General features: G+C 38.1%; 1 protein-coding gene across 1 annotated transcript in view; it reads right to left on the reverse strand.

The window, feature by feature from the left end:
- XPR1 (xenotropic and polytropic retrovirus receptor 1) overlaps positions 1–20,652 on the reverse strand; it is a 211,118-nt gene extending 190,466 nt beyond the window's left edge. The window contains exon 1 of the mRNA XM_040263861.1: positions 20,384–20,652. Within this exon, the coding sequence (XP_040119795.1) occupies positions 20,384–20,452 (69 nt within the window). The 5' untranslated portion in view covers positions 20,453–20,652. The remainder of the gene's footprint in view (positions 1–20,383) is intronic.
- Positions 20,653–21,352: the final 700 nt, after the last annotated feature.

Consider the following 21,352-nt stretch of genomic DNA (forward strand, 5'->3'; position numbering starts at 1 on the left):
GTGGCTTAGTGGTAAAGAATCTACTTGCCAATGCAGGAGACATGGGTTCGATCCCTGAGTTGGGAATATCCCCTGAAGAAGGAAATGGCAACCCACTCCAGTATTCTTATCTGGGAAATACCATGGAAAGAGGAGCTTAGTGGGCTACAGTCCATGGGGTCGCAAAAGAGCTGGACATGACTTAGCAACTAAACAACAAAGATCACTTCTGATCTCCTTTCCAAACACATGGGTTTCACAGACCATTTCATACAACAAGGATCAGAAGCTAGAAAGACTCCTTGTTGTTGTTGTTGTTCAGTCTCCAGTAGTGTCTGACTCTTTGCAACACCACTGCAGCACGTCAGGTTTCCTCACCATCTCCCGGAGTTTGCCCAAGTTCAGGTCCATTGAATTGGTGATGCCATCCAACCATCTCTTCCTCTGTCGTCCCCTTCTCTTCCTGCCTTCAATCCTTCCCAGCATAGGGTCTTTTCTAATGAGCTGGCTCTTTGCATCAGGTGGCCAAAGTATTGGAGCATCAGCTTCAGCATCAGTCCTTTCAATGAGTATTCAGGGTAGAAAGATTCCTACTGTGTCAACTTGCTATTAGCCTCGCACATGACATGCCATAAATATTATCATCTTTATTAACAAAATATCTAATATATATTTTTCTCATATGCTTCAACATCCAAAGCAAGCACACTGCAATCCAATTCCTGGATTAATGAACAATAAACACAGGCATTTGAAGAGAAAGGGCAAGGAATATTTGTTATAAACCTTTAAAGGAAGCATTATCCCTGTTAACAGAGCTTAATAATTCAATAAAATTTACATAAGATTTTTTCAAATGGCACTGACTATAATTTTGATATATATTTAAAAATATGTACACTATGCCTGATCTACACACCCCAGAAACACTCTCCAATTATCTCTTATCTTCTTTTTGTATTCCCTTTCTTTTTATCACTTATTTACGGCCACAGGGGCTCTTCATTGCAGCATGTAGGCTTAGTTGCCCAGTGGCATATGAGATTTTAGTTCCCCGACCAGGGATTGAACCCATGTCCCTGCACTGGAAGGTGGATTCTTAACCACTCAACTACCAGGAAGTCCCCTATATTCCCCTTTTAATTTTTTCACCAGAAATACTGAGTAGTCTGTGAATAATGTGCAAGTCAGTTACATTTGACCTGGTTTGTCTCACTATCCAGAAATCAGTCATATTTTCCTGATACTAAAGTGCTAAGAACAGTTCTATAAATCAAATTATAAACCTTAGAAGAGGGCACTGGGCATTCTCAAGAGTCCTGTACAAAGAATGACTATCTAATTTACCTTTATTTCTATCCCCAAATAGAAACTAACCTAGCTCTGTTTTTGATGATAGAAATAATCTGTAAAGTTAAAAAAAAATACAAATCTTTATAATCTAATATAATAAAATTTAAAATTAATGTATTCTCATATATGCTTAACAATCCTATAGTATATTAGACACCTATAGTATATTAGAAGCATTACGCATGACTCAATTTTCATGGAATTTAAATGTATCCCATCAGCAAACTGGAGAAGAAAATGGCAACGACTCCAGTATTCTTGCCTGGAAAATCCCATCTATGGGGTTGCAAAGAGTTAGATATGACTTAACAACTGAGCACCATCGGTAAAAGGCAATTCAATATACAAAAGTTGTCACAACATTAAATTATTAATGAATTTGCTAAATTATAAAATATATGTAATTTATAATAGGAAGAGCCAACTTGGAGTATGTCCTGTCATATCTGTATTTATACATTTCCTCCCTAACATACTGCAATATCCACCGACACGGTTTTTACTATTTCTATGTGGGTATCTCCCTAATCTAAATCCTCAGCCACATGTCTGCTAACACATATACAAGATGTCTAAAATTCATTTTCTTCCCAAAGCCTACACTTTTCATGTCTTTATTTCTGTTAATGTCACTGCCAGTAACCACATCACACAGATTAACAATCTTAGTTATTGTCTCACTCCTTCAATAAATACTTGTGTCTCTGCTACGTGCCAGGCCTGTTTTAGGCACCTGGGATACACCATGAGGAAAACAAAAATCCCTGTCCTGGGGGTTAACATTTTTTATTCTCCTCCTTTGCACTCCTAAGTTTAGTGATCTGATTCAGTCAATGCCACCACCTCAACCTCTTTTACTTCACTCTCTCCCATCCTCTCACCTAAACTATTTCAATGGACTCTTACTGCTCATTCTTTAATCCATGTTTCTTTGAGAAAAAGACATGTTACCCATTATTTGGAGTGAAATGCTATTTTCTAAAATTTACCTCTAATTTTGGCCTCTCAATTTTCTGATACTCTTCTTTTTATTTCCAACACTTTTCTAAATCATTAGATTTTTATGTCAGATGCAGTAACTAGCCTCTGAAATAGCCTCCAATGATTCCTAACTCCTGGTAGTAACACTCTTGTACAATCCCCTTCCATACTAAATAGGACTGACCTGTATAGCCAATGGGGCTTCTCCACTGGCTCAGCGGTAAAGAATCTGCCTGCAATGCAGGAGCCATGGGAGCTGCAGATTTGATCCCTGGGTCGGGAAGATCCCCTGGAGATCCCCTGGAAAAGTGAATAGCTACCCACTCCAGTATTCTTGCCTGGAGAATCCCCACGGACAGAGGAGCCTGGCGGGCTACAGTCCATGGGGTCACAAAGAGTTGGACACGACTGACACGACTGAGCATGCATGCACGCGCATACAGCCAACAGAATACTGCATAAATGACAGAATACTACTTCCAAGGTTAGGTCATGAAAGGCACTGCGGCATTCATCTTGCTCTTTCTTCGATTCCCCACTCTAGAAAAAGCCAGTCATGAAGAAACTGAAGCACCCCTATGGAGACATCCAAGTGGTATGGAACTGAGGCCTCCTAGAAAAAAGCCAGCACAAATTTGTGAACCATTTGAGTGAGCTATTCTAGAATCGGATCCAGTCCCTGGCAAGCCTTGAGATGACTGCAGCCCTGACTGACATCTTGACCACAACCTCACAAAATATCCTGAACCAGAATCACCCAGTTAAGCTGCTTCCAAACTCTTTACACACAGAAAGATAATAAATGTTTCTTATTGTTTCAGTAGTTTTAGGTAGTTTGTTACAGAGCAACAGATAATTAATACATGAGGCTATATTTGAAAAATATTTTTATATCACAGAATGTAATGTTATTAGATCATAACCAACATCTTTGGCTTGTCTTGATCAAAGTACCTAAAATTTATATTTCCATAAAGATACAAAAACTATGGAAAGGAAGACTATGACAATTTCAAGAAGTGATTTATTTAGCAATAACAAGCAAAATTGCATTCCCGTAAGTCACAGCCACCAATACTGTAATTTAACTTACACTGAATGCCCTTGAGAAATCATATAGCTGCATTTCTGGGCTGGGACAGAATAAATCTGACAGATTAAATCAGTATCTTCCTTACCTAAGGATCCTATTCTGACAATAACATGCAGCTGATAACAAATATTCTTTTAAAACTAATTAAACCTATATGGCTCATTCTTACATTTACTGTGATAACAGCTGTAAATTCTCTAAGGGCAGAGAGTAATCTCACTTCAGTTCTTATGGGCCATAGCATCTAGCACAATAAAAGTCAAAATATGTTTGTAAACTGCACAGACTTTGTAACATAAAGCCTAAATATCCAAAATCAGCACATCAGTTAATTTTTAAAGTGTTAACTATGTTATTTTTATTTAATTATTTTATAGCACTTCTAGTTTCCTGAAATACCAAAATGCAAAGTCATTTCTTTTGTCTGAATTTTCATTATTTTTGTTAATTTCCACACGAAATTCAAACCTCTTTCATTTACTAGCCACAAGAAAAGTTCCTAGTGTGTTTGACTTCCAGCCCTCTTTAATATATAAGGTTTGCACAGGTTGATAAAACATATTGAATTTTGTCCAAATATAATAGTATGGCAACATAAAATTCCCACTCTGTTCTTAGTTAACAGTTTGCTAGTTTATCTGAAAGAAAACAAAAAAGGAACCCAAAGGTTCTGCAATACACCTATACACTTCATAAAAATGGTTTCTAATCCATAAGTCTCAGACCGGTTCACAGCTCCAATTTCAATACTACCAGCTATCATCATTTAGTTTCCAAGAAATTTCATGACATGGAAAGAGGGTATTGGTATTACTAAAAGACTGAGTACCAACACTCTAAAATAAATATCTGCTGAATAAATGAATAAAAAGTTATTCTTATGGCTTATTTTTTAATGATGATAGAAACTAATAGCTATACATTATTGAGAAGTATCTTCTATAGATCAGGCCCTTGCTGGCACCTTCATATACTGTTGCTATTTAGTCACTAAGTCATGTCTGACTGCGATCCCATGGACTGCAGCCTACCAGGCTCTTCTGTCTATGGGGTTGCCCTGCCAAGGATACCTCAGTGGGCTGCCATTTTCTTCTCCAGGGGATCCTCCTGACCCAAGGATTAAACCCATGTCTCCTGCTTGGAAGGCAGATTCTTTACCACTATGCCACCAGGGAAGTCCTTTCATGTATTATTATATCTAATTCTCATAATAATCTTGAAAGGTAATTATCCTCATTTTGCACCAAGAAAATTGAGGTTCAGAGAAATAAAATAACTGTTTAAAAGTCCACAGCCAATAAATGAGGGAAATGCAATTAAAGCAAAAAATTTAGATAAAATTAAAGCTATCTTCTCTATTACCTTCCCACACATCTTTCAAAGAATTTTTTACTTTATCCTACTCATTCCTAAAGGTTCCATCCCATTTTCATCATTCATGTTAATAGACAAATTTCTCAAACGAAAAGTACAGATATGTTGTCTAAATGACTTTGAACCTCTTCAAACTTGGAATAAAGTTAGCAGAAGAAAATCTGTGTTCAGAATTTTGTCATATCCAAAGGCCTACCTTAATCCTCATTCTCATTAACCTGTCTACAAAGCATGTCACTGTTGATAGTCCATTTACCCTTCAGACCCTTAACTCCTATGGCAACTTATTTTCCAAGATTTCCTCTGTCTCTATTTTTCTGTGTTACACACTTTCCACTAATGATTTAATTCTTTAACTCAACTATAATGTCTTATCTTTTGATATAATTTTTCAAATTCCAGCTAGTAGTTATCTCTACATATAGATATTTCACAAATGAAATCAGCATGAATTTACCACCTCCTAAAGTAGCTAGTCTCTACCACTTTCCTTACGTTTAAACCATTGTATTAAATTCTTCCCTCCTTCAACCTCTATATCTGGCTAGACATCCAACTTCTGTTATTTAAAGCATAAATATTAAACGACCTACATAAATCACTGTGCTAAGCAAAAGAAAAGTGATACGTTTAAAAATGTCTAATAGGAACTTCCCTAGCAGTCCAGTGGTTAAGACTGTATTCCCAAGGCAGGAGGCACGGGTTTGATCCCTGAATGGGGAACTAAGGTCCAGCATGCTGCATGGCACGGCCAAAACAAAAGTTTAATAGTATTATTTTATCTTTATCAATAATATTTTTATTTAATTTCAAATACTAATGAGAAAAAAGACCTAACTACTAAAATATTGTGTATGTTTGCAATTAAGCAACTTGGAAGGGGGATGATACTTTAATAGATTCTGTGTTTAACAAGGCAAGTTCACAAAATACACAATTATTATTGTTGATTATTGATTTCATGTTGTTTAAATTTTTTAAACATAAAGTTGGTTAAACAATGGTCTCATAAGTTTTCCTAACATAAAACCTATCATATTAAATAACACTGTCTCTAAACTAGAAGAAAGGTCAAGAAGGAATGCCAAAATTCTGCACTTGATAGGAATTTCCTTCCCTAAAACACTTTGTTCTCTAATACATTATGCTTACAAATCAATTCAGAAATTTTAATAAGGCTTACAACAAAAATGCAAAAGAAAAAGGAAAAAGTGATCAATTTTCTTCCCAGTTTTTCACCTCTACCAAAAACCAAAGAATCTTTCAAAAATGTATAATCTTTTTTTCTTTCATTAATAACCATCAGCAAGTAATAACAAACTTTATGTTCTACGAAATACTCAGTTCAGTTCAGTCGCTCAGTCATGTCCAACTCTTTTCGACCCCATGAACCGCAGCACGCCAGGCCTCCTTGTCCATCACCAACTCCTGGAGTCCACCCAAACTCATGTCCATTGAATCGGTGATGCCATCTAACCATCTCACCCTCTGTCGTCCCCTTCTGCCTTCAATCTTTCCCAGCATCAGGGTCTTTTCAAATGAGTCAGTTCTTTGCATCAGATAACAAAAGTATTTGGAGTTTCAGCTTCAGCATCAGTCCTTCCAATGAATGTTCAGGACTGATTTCCTTGAGGATGGACTGGTTGGATCTCCTTGCAGTCCAAGGGACTCTCAAGAGTCTTCTCCAACACCACAGTTCAAAAGCATCAATTCTTCGGTGCTCAGCTTTCTTCATAGTCCAACATCCATACATGACTACTGGAAAAATCATAGCCTTGACTAGACGGACCTTTGTTGGCAAAGTAATATCCCTGCTTTTGAATATGCTATCTAGGTTGATCATAACTTTCCTTCCAAGGAGTAAGCATCTTTTAATTTCATGGCTGCAATCACCATCTGCAGTGATTTTGGAGCCCAGAAAAATAAAGTCAGCCAGTTTCCCCATCTATTTCCCATGAAGTGATGGGACCAGATGCCATGATCTTAGTTTTCTGAATGTTAAGCTTTAAGCCAACTTTTTCACTCTCCTCTTTCACTGTCATCAAGAGGCTCTTTAGTTCCTCTTCACTTTCTGCCGTAAGAGTGGTGTCATCTGCATATCTGAGGTTATTGATATTTCTCCCGGCAATCTTGATTCTAACTTGTGCTTCATCCAGCCCAACGTTTCTCATGATGTACTCTGCATATAAGTTAAATAAGCCGGGTGACAATATACAGCCTTGACGTACTCCTTTTCCTGTTTGGAACCAGTCTGTTGTTCCATGTCCAGTTCTAACTGTTGCTTCCTGACCTGCATACAGATTTCTCAAGAAGCAGGTCAGGTGGTCTGATACTCCCATAGCCTTTTTTAAAAATGTAAAATTCTTTCAACTTCCATTTGTTCAATAATTGAATAAACAGTCTAAGTTGTCTTTTCCTAGTTACAGTTTCACTGACCCCTTCCCCCAATTGTGTCAGCAGTAAACAAATCAAGATGCTGCTCAACTGTTAGACTTAAACCACTAAGTATAGATATGTAATAATGGCTAATACTTACTATGTGTAGTAACTATTATTAAACCTCCTGTCCTGTTTTCCAATTATTGATTCATTTCATTTCACATGATCCTCCAAAAGTAAAACATATTATCATTTCCAGTTTAAGGATAGAGAACTGTGGCACAGAAAGGCTACATGACTTGCCCAACATGGTTATTACAATTACAATTAAATTACAATTACAATAACAGGGTTATTACAATTTCAATTTCGGTGATCTCTAAATCAATTCACTTTCTAATTTCTGAATCTATCAAGAACTGAATTTTTGAAAGTCCATGACAAATCCTAGAAAAAAAAATCTTGCAATCCTCTTTAGCAAATAACTAATGGCAGCATAATTTGAAATACTAATATTTCAAGTAAGCTTATTCTACTCAAAAAGAAAGATTTAATCAAAAGATGTTTGAACTATGTGATTGGAGGTGGTGACTCACCTGCTTATCAACACTTTTGTTACCTGCTATTATACAAATATTTGAAAAACAGGAGAAAGACTATCATCTCAATTTTGTCATCAGTGATCACATTTCACTGAATAAACAAAACTAAAAGAATAAGACCAACTTCTCCTAATTGATACCAAACTAACTCATTTCCAGAGCTCTAGTCACGCTCTGTAGGGGATAAACATGAGCTTTTCCTGTTTTCTCCACTGACTGCCTTCAATGATGCTCTCCTAAATCTCTCTTTCTTATCCCTTAATGACATCTCAGGCAGATCCCACAGTCTTTCAGTTACATTCTACTTTGTTGTTGTTTTTAAGTTTCTAAATATGCCAGACACTACCAGATGCTGGATGCTAACATGTATCTATCACTCTGCCTGACACACAGCTGGCTTTCAGTAAATATTACATATTATTACTATCATTATTTCATCAAATCTAAGATCCCATTAGTAGTAATATACACCATTACTTTATGTGCTTCTAAGAATGAAAAAAAGTCTGCAAATTAATCTATGACAATTAATTATGAGATATATCTTGATTTTAGATGTTAAAGTGTGGGAAAACTGACTAAATGAGGTAGTAAATTCAAGCTCTCGCTATTTCTGGCTATACTATTTGGTTTTCCTGTCTTTGGTCTTGGTCTCCCCACTGCATCTCCAGGATCTAAACTAAACTACATTCTCCCTTTGCATTGATCCCTCTCCCCAAGTCTTTTTAAAATCCTTAGTGGTTCACAACCAGGGAACATTTAAAGTCCTCAACATGGTATTCAAAGCTCAGTACAAATCACACTATCAGCCCTCCAACGTACCTACTAAACCAGATTTCACTAATATGCTTGCGTACTTCCACCTATCTGTGCCTTCGTTCAATATTACTCCATCTGCCTAGAATGCCCTCAGTGTCCTGTCCTCTCTTCACCATGGCAACAAACCCTACTGAATCTCTAGTACTTCTGTGAAAGCTTTCAAGATAAATACCTTTGATTCTCCAGAGCAAATCAATCAGCCATTCCTCTGTAACATAAATCACAATATACTATGATTAGAAGACCAACCAAATTATAAGCTCCTTTAGGACAGGCGCATACCTATTTTTAAATCACCAGCCCCTTGCGAGATCCTGACCATGTATACTCAGGTTAAGAATCCAGCCTGTAAAATAAGACAAACCTGTGTTTGAACTCTGGTTTTGCCATTCACCAGCTATGTGACCTTGGGCAATCTACTCAATCTAAGATTCAGTGACTTCTTAAAACAGGATAACAAAATCTACCTTAGAGGATACGGATTAAATATAAAACACCCGACACAACAGAAACTCAATGAACATTAGCTGTTGTCATTATCATCATTGTTACTTTATTATTTTTTCAAAAAAGGAAGGGGACATCATGAATAGTTAATAGATTAATACTGTATATTCTAATCTTCTCTAGTCAGATATGCCCTGACTTCAGCTTGGCAGTATGTTTTAAGAGACAGGGGTAGAGAGGGAGGTGCTGTTCATGCAGAGGTAACATGCAACCTGTGTTAACATTCAGGCATGCTACAGAGAAAGGCCCAATGATTCTTCAACTTTCCTGAGTCCTCCTCTCATCTCTACCTAACCCCTCAAGCCTTAACCATAATTCCTCAGTCCTATCTCCTCACCTAAAATAGGTTTCTACCTAAATGGGACAATGGTTGTATTTGAGTAAACAATATTTTTAAATTTGAGCCTCTTATTTATCTAGTCTTTTAACTGACACATACAAGAATGATTTGAGGTTGTTAATGTGAACTAAAGGATCAGATTCACATAAACGTATTAATGCTGAGTAAGTAATAATTAACAAGAACATTTAAATTCATATGGTCTCTTACAAAGAAAATGAATTTTTAAAATTAAAAGTAAAGAAATGTTTATATAGCAGTGATAAGCCTCAGTAAGGTATACCAGTGAGCAAGAGGTCAGTATTTTAATTCCAGGCTCTGCTATCAGCTAGTTGTGAGGCTGACCATACATATATCTTGGCCTTTCTGCTCTCAATTTATTCATCTGTGAAACAGAGGACTTGAGAAGGTCTTTTTCAACTCTAAAACCAATTCTAGTATTAAAAAATTAAATTTTCATTAGAAAACTGAAACAAACTACAATTAGATAGCCACTAAAAATTCAAAGGATTCACTTAAACTATTTAGACATACTTAGGAGCACACACGTAAATGTCACCCCAATTGAAAAAAAAAAGAATATGCAGGCACAGTCTATAACCAAAATGAATACAAGTTACAAGTAACCAAGGAGAACTAATTCATTTCAAAACTATATGATTGCTCCCATCTGAATTTCTTACTGTATATAAAAAGGATGATTTATTAATATAAATATCACAGGTAAAAGGAATATCTAAAATCAATAGAGACATTTTCCAAAAACCTGAACTGAACAAGCCCAGAGGAACAAAATTTGAGGCTCAGTTTTCCTCACAAAGATACTGCTAACCTAGCCTTAACTAATACTGCTGAACTCTGTAGTAGAAATAATTTTAATAGCAAATATAGGCATTATATTAGCACTTTTCATATTTTAACTCATATAATCCTCACAGAAGTCCTGTAACTATTACTGTCCCCATTTTACAAATGAGGAAACTGAAGAACAGAGAAGAATTAATAGAATGACTTGCCTGAGGTCACTCAGCTAGTAAATTGTGCAGCTGGAATATGAACCTAGGCAATCTGGCTTCAGAGTTTGTTCTTTCCATGCATTATTGTCATACAAGTACATGATGCAAAACGGTTAAACAATAAAATGAATCAGAGTGATTGCATTAACTCTGCCACTAACCAAGCTACGTGTCCTTGAATCACAACCTGTCTGGACTTCATTTCCCACTCAAGTAAAAAAGGGAACTGGACTAAATAACCTCTGAAATTCCTTACAGGTCTGACGTTCCATGATCTATGGAATGCTTTAAAAGCAAAAAGCCACAACTGTGGCATAGCAACAGTTATGCTCACTCGTTTATCTTCCTCCTTTTACACTTATCACTATATCTCATTATCTTTTTCCTATGGCTCATCTTTATAAGTTCCTCTGTTTAACAGCTGCCTACCTCATAAGAGTTACACTGATAATCTTGAGAAAAAAATAAATTAATAGAGGTGAACTCTAACCTCCAGACCACACTCTACTACCTCCAAACCATGCAGAAGTAAGGCCTAGGACTAAAAATAGACCAGCCATTACTTCAGCAGGTGCTGGAGACTGTGCCTAAATGTATGTATGCATAAATGGATGGAGTTATTTATTTTTCATAAACCAGCAGGATGTAGGAATTAAGAGCAGGGGCTCTTTCAATCTCATATCTGCTAACCACAATTAGCAGTTTCAACATAATCAGTTACTGAATGGCTCTAAGACTCAGGTTCCCGGTCTACAAACAGAGCGAACATAAAAACCTACCTACACAGCTTGCTATAAAGAGATGCTTTTAAAGTAATGCCATAGTGACTGACAAAGTAAGCACTCAAAAAATAACAGCTGTTGTTACCGCCCCTGTTAGCACCACTGCTATTTACAATTCCCATATAAAGGCAAGAGCTCCCAAGTATGACAGATTTTATTTCAAATTCTGGCTCTACTACTTAGTAAGTGTATGGCCATGAACAAATTGGTTAGTCTCTCTAAGCCTGAGTTTCCTCATCAGTAAAATGAAGATAATAAATCATCTATCTTCAGTTCAGTTGCTCAGTCGTGTCCGACTCTTTGCGACCCCATGAATCGCAGCACACCAGGCCTCCCTGTCCATCGCCAACTCCTGGAGTTTACTCAAACTCATTTCCATTGAATCAGTGATGCCATCCAACCATCTTATCCTCTGTCGCCCCCTTCTCCTCCTTCCTTCAATCTTTCCCAGCATCAGGGTCTTTTCAAATAAGTCAGTTCTTGGCATCAGGTGGCAAAAGTATTGGAGTTTCAGCTTCAGCATCAGTCCTTCCAATGAACACCCAGGACTGATCTCCTTTAGGATGGACTGGTTGCATCTCCTTGCAGTCCAAGGGACTCTCAAGAATCTTCTCCAACATCACAGTTCAAAAGCCCTCAATTATTTGGTGCTCAGCTTTCTTTATAGTCCAACTCTCACATCCATACACGACTACTGGAAAAACCATAGCCTTGACTAGACGGACCTTTGTTGGCAAAGCAATGTCTCTGCTTTTTAATATGCTGTCTAGGTTGATCATAACTTTTCTTCCAAGGAGTAAGAGTCTTTTAATTTCATGGCTGCAGTCACCATCTGCAGTGATTCTGGAGCCCAGAAAAACATCTTATCTTAGCCAACCGGAATTTGTTGTATGGCTCAGGAAACTCAAACAGGGGCTCTGTATCGACCCAGAGGGATGGGATGGGGAGGGAGATGGGAGAGAGGTTTGAAAAGAAGGGGATATATGTATACCTATAGCTGATTCATGTTGAGGTCTGACAGAAAACAACAAGATTCTGTAAAGCAATTATCCTTCAGTAAAAAAATAAGTTAAAAAGAAAAAAGATTCTATCTCACAAAACTATTGTGAAGATTAGATGAGGTAACAAAGCTGCTGACACCTTGTTCCTAACTGGTCAATAAATGCTAATTCCTTTCTCCTTAATGACAAAAAGAGCACATTTCTACTAATTCAATTCAAGGAATAGAGATTAGAAGTGAGAATCCCAGAGAAGACAACTCTCTTTTCTCTATCATTCTGTACAGGGGGATATACCAGACAATTCTCACTCATGGGATTCTCTTTATCTTCTTATGTGCTTCCTAAGACTAGAGAGCTTTTTCTCAGGCCATCTCCAAATGTTCTGAAAGGAGCTGTGTGTTCAAAGGCAGCAACTCTTAGAAACTCTCTCAGGGAACCCAGAAGATCAAAACTATTTTCATAATAATACTGAAATAGAGCAGGGCCCTACGATCTTTTGCCCTTCCCCCACCCCCCACGCCGTCCTCAACCTGCCTTTTATCTGTGGAAAAACTTTAGTCAAAGATTAAGTTTGATCAGAGAAGTGACTGGGAAAGAATCCTCCTGCAATGCGGGAGACCTGGGTTCAATCGCTGGGTTGGGAAGATCCCCTGGACAAGGAATGGCTACCCACTCCAGTATTCTGGCCTGGAGAATTCCATGGGGCCACAGAGTCGGACGCGACTGAGCCACTTTCATTGAATCCATGTTAAATTTTGAGGTTTCCCAAGTGGAGCTAGTGGTAAAGAACCTGCCTGCCATTGTAGGAGGCATAAGAAGACACAAGTTTGATCCCTGTGTCAGAACGATCCCTTGGAGGAGGGCACAGCAACCCATTCCAGTATACTTGCCTGGAGAATCCCCATGGACATAGGAGCCTGGAAGGCTACAGTCCACAGAGTTGCAAAGAGTTGGACATGACTGAAGCAATTTAGCACACAGCTTTATTTTAGATAAGCAAACAGCAACCCATTCCAGTATTCATGCCTGGAGAATCCCATGGACAGAGGACCCTAGCAGGCTGCAGTCTATGGGGTCACAAGAGTCGGACATGACTGAGTGACTAAACCATCACCACCAGTCATTATAAAGTAGAGTCAAAGACCTTTAGTCCCTTCTCAAGGGATATGGAATAGTCTGAGCCACATCCTGTGAGCTGTCTTACAGATACTAAAACCCCTACCACGTAGGAAAAGTTAACTGCATGATGATCAGACTGTAGCCATGACATAAGCTGCCAAAATTCTGAGAACTGGCCTCAAGGAAACGGGAACAGACAGACCATGAGACTGCAGATTATCTGTACTTAAAATATATGAAATGACGCTGGTCAGACCACCGATAATCAATTTCAAGATGACTGTCAGAGCTGACTGTGCTGTTTCTGCATGTAGCTCCCTCCCTGCTGCTGCTGCTGCTAAGTCGCTTCAGTCGTGTCTGACTCTGTGCGACCCCAAAGATGGCAGCCCACCAGGCTCTTCTGTCCCTGGGATTCTCCAGGCAAGAACACCGGAGTGGGTTGCCATTTCCTTCTCCAATGCATGAGAGTGAAAAGTCAAAGTGAACTTGCTCAGTCATCTCCGACTTCGCAATCCCATGGACTAAGCCTACAAAAACTCTTGTCCATTGATTATAGAAGTGGGGCAGGTATTGATCTTTGGATAAGTATGTCATCTCCCCACTCCTCCCACTCCACCCCACCCCCACTGCCGTTGCTGACATCCAAAATAAAGCAAACTTTTCTTTCCACCAACCTGGCCTCTTTATTGGTTTTTGAGCAGTGAGCAGCAGGGCCCCCTTATCCATTACAATACTACAACATCATGCACTTCTTTCACTCATTCTTTCACGAGTGCACACAGTGGAAGTTCCCAAAGGCCACATGAAATGTGATGTCACGTCCCTGAAGGCTAGTTGAAGGTGTGCTTGTATACTCTGTGTTTTACAAATCTCTCAGTTTTAATTTCAAATACAGCGTATTATCAATAGATACTGGAATCTTTTTAACAATTTTTAAGAGTTTCAAATGGTACCAAGACCAAAAAGTTAAAGAATTACTTCTCTAAGGTATAGAAAAAGCTCACAAAGCACATGGATTACTCTGTGAATTACAACTTTACCAATTTAGTCTAAATAAGTAATTCACACAATAATCTAAAAGCTTCTCATTTTCCTGTATGATGTTTCAGGCCTTCAATCTTCAAAAAAATGACTTGTTCACTAATTATCTGTGAATATTCAGTGACAGAACTGGTTCTAAGGACTTGCATCTCCTTATTTATGGTCTACAGTCTTTCTAAATTCTGCAGGTCATCTTCAATAAGAGATGACTATGTTTTCTTAATCATCACACTGTCCCTCTCATTACACATAATATGAAAGTTGCAAGTTATGCTTACAGCAAGTTAATTAAACTTTCCCATGATCTATAATAAATAACTTTTTAAGGCTTTTCTGATACCACAGATACCACACCTGCCTAGTGATAGGAAGAAACAGGTAAGCAAATTTCCTTCTATAAACAATTAAATTTAAAGGTGTATAACGTAAAATGTTTGAAAAGCCAGGAAGAATTCTTCCATATTATTTACATAGTGTTCCAAATTTACAACCATGTTCCAAGTCCTCAATCTACAATCTTCCTTTTCTACACCATTTTAAGTTTTGAAAGCACTATGTTGAAATATGTGCTTGAAATATGACTGAAATATAAAACCAAACACATACACACCAAAAATTGGTTTTTGTTTTTTTCTATTTTTAAGATAAAAGAGATAGAACTTAATGACAAATCTATCAGCCTATAGCACATGATAGAGCCCTTATAAATATGTGTTGAATGAATAAATAATTTTTGGGGGCATTTGTTCATGAGCGTTGTCTACTTGACTTCTTTTAGCATTTACTAGGTAAGGGGAAGACCTGAAAACAAAAATACAACCAGGCAAGACCCCTAGTGAATTTTGACAATCTCCCAAAGGCCAATTAAATAAATACCAAGCAACCCACAAACTACCTCCAGTTAAGCTGTACAACTTGAGCAAAATCTTCCAAACTTTTTTTGTTACATTATCATGCACCTCCAATATATGTACATTTATTTATAAATTATCTCCTTCTACAACTGTGTACATTATAAAACATAGAATTTTTAAATGGAAGTTTTAAAAGATGAGACAATAATAAACTAATTTAAACTTTCACTTGTGAATAATACAAAAATATTTTTAAGCTCTCTTAAGAAATCATCAGTAACAATACTTTTAAAGAACAATCTAACGGAAAAGTTTCACTGCTTTTTAAAATCCTAGTTTTTAGTATTTCAAAGGCCTAATTCAAACTTCAAGATTCAATTAATTTTGAAACGATCATAATGGCTACAAGCTGGAAAACTGACTTTCCAATGCAGAATACTCTAATACATAACATATATTTAGGGTGAAATTCACTATGGATGACAATGGATGTTAAAATCTTAATTTGAAGAATTATTTTCATTATTTTGAAACTTTCTGGCAAGCCTGTTAGGGCTATTCAAGTAGCACTGTTTCTTCTGTAACTTGGCTGACAAAAGCTCGTGCTAGAAGTAGAACTGTCAGCTCCGCCATGTTCTTGTTGTTCATGTGTACTCGCATTATTGGTTTCTTTACAGGAGTCTTTTTAATTCACATCCATTTTATATGGGTTAGTTTAGTCAAAATTAGGTAATAGCCATAAATTCATCTAACTATATGCAACTATAAACTGAACTGCTATTTTCTGAAAGTGAACAAGCAAGTGAGAAAACTATTAGCGATTCTTGACTCTCCTTCAGACTTCCTCCTAAAATGAGGTCATCTCATCAACGTATTTATTCAATGTTAGTAAAATTTCATTTCTTCCTGTCTTACACATAAAAATGAACATAAGTAACACTTCTAAAATTACCTTCTCTTCCTTCATGGGAGTGTTGGGTACTCTCCTTTGGGGCTATGATGCAACATACTCTATTAAACATACTCTAACATACTCTATTAAACAATGAAAATAACAGTAATAGCTTCCTATCTTATACAACAATTCACTCACTTAAGAAACATGTGTAAATACCAGGCATCTTATTGCTATACTCATTTACAAATGTTATTTTAAATATACTATACTATACTTTCATTTGCAGAGGTGCCTGAAAGGAAAAGTGTGGCTTGTGCCCCATCGGGTGGCCAAACTGGAAATTTCAAACAAGTTCCAGCAAGGCAAGTCAACCCTAACTAATCAACATAATTCCTTTGGGAAATTGAAGCCTGCAACACAAGTGTTCTCATGGGAGAGTTCTATAAATGAAAATCACAATAATGTTATGGTGTTTCCTTACACTTGAAAAAAGGGATATGCAGATTATGCAGAATCCTTTCCAAATCTTGCAACAAAAAAAATTAAAAACTATTACCATCACTTTTTATTTGAGTTCAATAAAAGTTTCATTGAGTCAGTTTTCCATTCACAGATTAAGATAATCATCAAATTTTTTTGAAAAGAGATTATCAATTTAAAAGAATGTTTTTAATAGTAATACTTTAAGTTCTATCATCTTCATATATCAAGCATAATGAAACCATAAAAATGGACAGAAATTTGGAGCTATATGGGTCCTTAGAAAATAGAGGGTTGTAAGCCTAGAAATCAAGTCCAGTTCTCTCACTTTACAAATAAAGAACCTAAAGCCCAGAAGAGGAAGTGATTTCATCAGGATCACACAGTCAGGGTGACCTGACTCTCAATGCTTACACCTCTGTGCTCAAGAGACTATATATGATACTGGACATGTAATTTAACCTTTCTGGATCTTAATTTCTTTGTCTGAAAAAACCAAGGAGACAGATAATCCGTCAATTCCCTTTTAACTCTAAAATCCTGAAATTTAGATACCTCATTATTTTAGTACCTTACAAAACTACAGTATACACGGACAAAACCATTCCTGGTTCCTGAGAAACCAAAGCAGCACAAGATCCTAGGGAAGACAACACAAGTCAGCAGCCAAAGGCACCAAATATATTTGCTTCTTTTGCTAATATTCTGTAAAATATTAACATGGTCATACTAGTCTGGTGGAAAGTGGTCTAAATTAATTTTGATTAATCAATTACAGAGCTCTAAAGTATGCAATCACTGATTCTAAATTTTAAAAAGTGCTCTTGAAAAGATTTATTGATGTTCTGCATTACATGCCAAGATTTATACTCAAACAGATTACTGGAAACAGGAATAGCCTCTTTCCATTTGTGTTTATTCTTTGTAAAAACTATTCACAAATGAATCAAACCAATTTTCTTTGTATGATTTCTCCATGTTGCTCTATTTTAACAGTCCAAAAAATGAAAGCCATTAAAAGTTGAATCAAAACCCTATGAACTACAATGGACCTTAAAAAGCTCTAACCCTATATTCTTACTTTATGAAAGAGGACAGAAGCCTGGAAAGGCAAAAAGCCTGTCCCCATGGCTTCATGACAAACATACAAGAATCAGCACTTACTGTATGACTGTGTGTACACAATAGTACATATAATCGTAGAGGTAAAACAACATTTTCAGCTTCTGTCTAATACTCTGATGTTTCAAGTAAAATTTAATGTAGCAAAATGACGTGAAAACCAAAATAGCTGAACAATTCATAACAGTTCACAGCAGTAGAAAGCAGCCTACACTAGAAATCATGGGTAATATACCAAAATTTCATCACCAGTACTTGAAAAACAAATCCAAGTCTGTTCTACTAACAGTGTTTCAAGAGCATCATCTTCACATGTGAGAAACTACATTTTACTGCCATATGAAAAGGTTCTTCTCTCGAGCAAATGCTGACATCTTTCACGATATTCTTTTTTCCCCAAAGTTTCTAAGCTGCCAAATTCCTCTAAAGATTCTTATTTATGCCTCTTTATTTTTAAAGGAACAACACTAGCTCTTGAGAAACAATATACAGCACACAGAATCCCAACCCTATAAAAAATGGCTCCAATTCAAAAAGAAAAGTGCTCTTTATTAATTTTCCCTACCAAATAAAGAGCTTACAAAAGATCCAAGTCACAAAGTAAGGACTCTCTGTAGAATAAAATTTCAATAATCTACAATTAATGAATTTTTTACAAAATAATTTTTAATTGGCCTAGGAAAAAATAACACAGTCATACATATGAAATGTGTTCCACTCTGACCAACTTAAAGTAAACCATCTAGGACTAGTTAGCATCCAAATGCAGTATGTGAATTGAGTACCAGAATGACTCCAGCCACAAAGCTGGTATTATAAATCAAGAGGTAATTGCATCTTTTAAGTCTTACGCTTCTCCTTCCAGCCCTAAAAATTGTCTTCCAAATTAATACAATTCTATGAAACAGTTAAGAGCTGTAATACTTAAGATAAATCACAGCATACAACGAGTCCCTATAACTTCTCCCCAGATGAAGCATTCCATACTATATAGGATGTTGCTTCAGGATGCCCTGTTCTATGAAGAACTGGCAGTGGTGCTGAAAATTACTACCAGAAAGATGAAAGACCAATACCTTCCTTTCAATAAAAACCATCATCTGGACTCTAGCCAAGGTTTTAAAACTGACCAAATGTTATTAGAAACAATAAATCAAGAGCTCTACAGGCTGAAAAGCTTGTCCCTTATTTCACTCTTACAAAACGTAGTCACAAAACACTATTAGAAAATTAAATGAAAGAAAGCATTAAGAACTCTAGGCCTTTCATTTCTGGCAATAATGAAATACTGTATGTTACCAGGTGAATTTATTTTACAATCTTCAAGGTTCTGTTTAACCTACTTATGTCTCTTTCCTTGCCTTCTTCAATTCTTACAACTGTTATATGAATAAATAAACTTCTGCGATCGCCTAAACATCCTTTCAATGAACTTAAAATAGAAATTAAAAAGAGAACCAAAATATCTTAATTCATAAAATCTAGCTAGCATATTTGTGTTCATATTGATTTTATACTCTTTGTTCCTGCACACAACACAGATGTGAATTACCGGAGGTTACAGATTAAGTCTCTCTATCCAGGAGCTGAACTGCCAGCCACTGAGAATAACCTATTGCAAAGCTTAAAACCCTTCAGGTATCTTGGCTTCTGAATACATAAATGGGCTCATTATCTTTACTTTTCCTTTCATTAACGTAAGGTTCCTTATCATTATCTATTAACTACCGTCCAGGAGCTGTTATCACAGAAATTAAGGGTGAGGAGGGCCATGATTTCTGTAATACACAGGAATGTTTTAAAAGTACATTGTTTACAAGACAGTACTTTTCTCCCTAGCTAACAAAAATTTTAGGAAAGAAAACCTGAAAATGTTAATAATTCTCTTCTCTTTCTTTCTTCCTCTTCCTTTCACTCCATTCCAAAACCGAAGAGCCAAAACCAAAGATATGATTACTTTACATATTTCATGAAATCAGTGAAAACACGAGTCACCGTCTTATTATCAAAACAAAACAGTTGACTACGATGTTTGTCTACTGTAACCACCGCACGTGTGATACACATTTAAATCAAGTTTCGACCCTGTTACAAAGCCTTTGTCAACAGTGGGCAAGTGGGGGAAAGCTGAAGGGCTCCGTGAATTGAAGGAAATCACCGGAGGGGCTAATCTAGGAAAAAGATTCCTCGGGGAGAGGTGAGCCGAAAGAAACAAGACCTAACCTTGGAGAGGGGGCGCTCGCCCAGGGTGGGGACCAGAGGTCAGGGTGAGCGGGAAGAGGAGGGGATTAGCGCGGAACCGCTGTACCCCGGGCTACCCTCACACCCCGGCTCCGCTACCTGCGACTCGCCCTCCCACCACCATTCCTCAGCCCGGGCCGGCTGTGCAGTCCCTCCCGGCCCGGAGCCCGCAGCCCGCATAACCGTTACCCCGGCTGCAACGGGGCTGCGGGGGAGGGGAAGGTCAGCGGGGCCCGGAGGGGGCCGGCCGCGGCTGGGATGCCGCAGTGGCTCCCCGTCGCACCGGGTCAAAGTCCGCCCGGGCACGGGGGAAGCAGCAAGAGCGGAAGGCGGCGGTGGAGGTCGGGACTTGCGAGATGGTGGCCCCTCCAAATCCTCCCACTCCCCGGCAGCCGCCGGTACCTCATACTGGATATACTGCTTCCTCCACTCGGGAGTGATGTGCGCGGAGAGGTGCTCGGCGAACTTCATCCTGCCGTCTCCCCTTCACTCCTTCTCGGGTCCAGCAGTTACAGGCGGCGGCGGCGGCGGCAACAGCGACTCCGACTCCTCCCCACATGGGCCCCGGCGCGGCGCGGCGCTGCGCTTCTCTCCTCCTCCGCCGCCGCCGAGGTCTCCTCAGAGCCGCCCTCCCGCCATCTTCCTCCTCCTCTCCATAGCCCCGCCCCGCCCCGCCCTCTATACGTCATCGCCATGGTAACCGCCTACGCGCCCCGACGAAAAGGGCGGAGTAAGGGGCAGGATTTGGGTATGTTCCTTAAGGCTCCGCCCCTTCTGGGCCGGACGTACTAAAGGCACCTCCCCTGACCTCTTCCGTCTGGCTCCTGTTGGCCTTACAGCTGCTTGCTACCGCCTCCCTGGGAAGCAACAGTGTTGTTATTGCAATTAATATTAATACTGTAGCAGCAATAATCCACACAATACGTTTATATTTGCAAAGATTTGTGCAAATGTTTTTCCATTTTAATATTTATTCTTCATAAAACCCTGAAAGATGTATCGACATTAATCCAAATTGAGTATCTAGAACAGACTAAATACTTAAGGGCCAAATGTATTTCAAGGAACCCTATTTTACACGCTCTAGGTGCTCAATAAATGCTTATTGAATTTAATTAAAGACATCAGTGCCAAAAATTACATGCTGCTTCTGAATTTCAATGTAATTATCTAGTCCGGGGGATACCAGAAAGGCCAACAACAACACATGGACCCAAACTAGAACTGGGATTACCATCTGGGCTTGTGACTAAGCTTCCTGGGAGTTAGAAGTGGTGTTGAGAGTGAAGCCCATGTTGGAAACAAAGAGAATCCTCTAGAGATAAGGTTGGAACCCCACCCTCAGGAAGACCAGACATGAGTACATTTTGC

Source organism: Oryx dammah, unplaced genomic scaffold, assembly GCF_014754425.2.
Source record: "Oryx dammah isolate SB20612 unplaced genomic scaffold, SCBI_Odam_1.1 HiC_scaffold_21, whole genome shotgun sequence".
In the NCBI taxonomy this organism is placed as follows: domain Eukaryota; kingdom Metazoa; phylum Chordata; class Mammalia; order Artiodactyla; family Bovidae; genus Oryx; species Oryx dammah.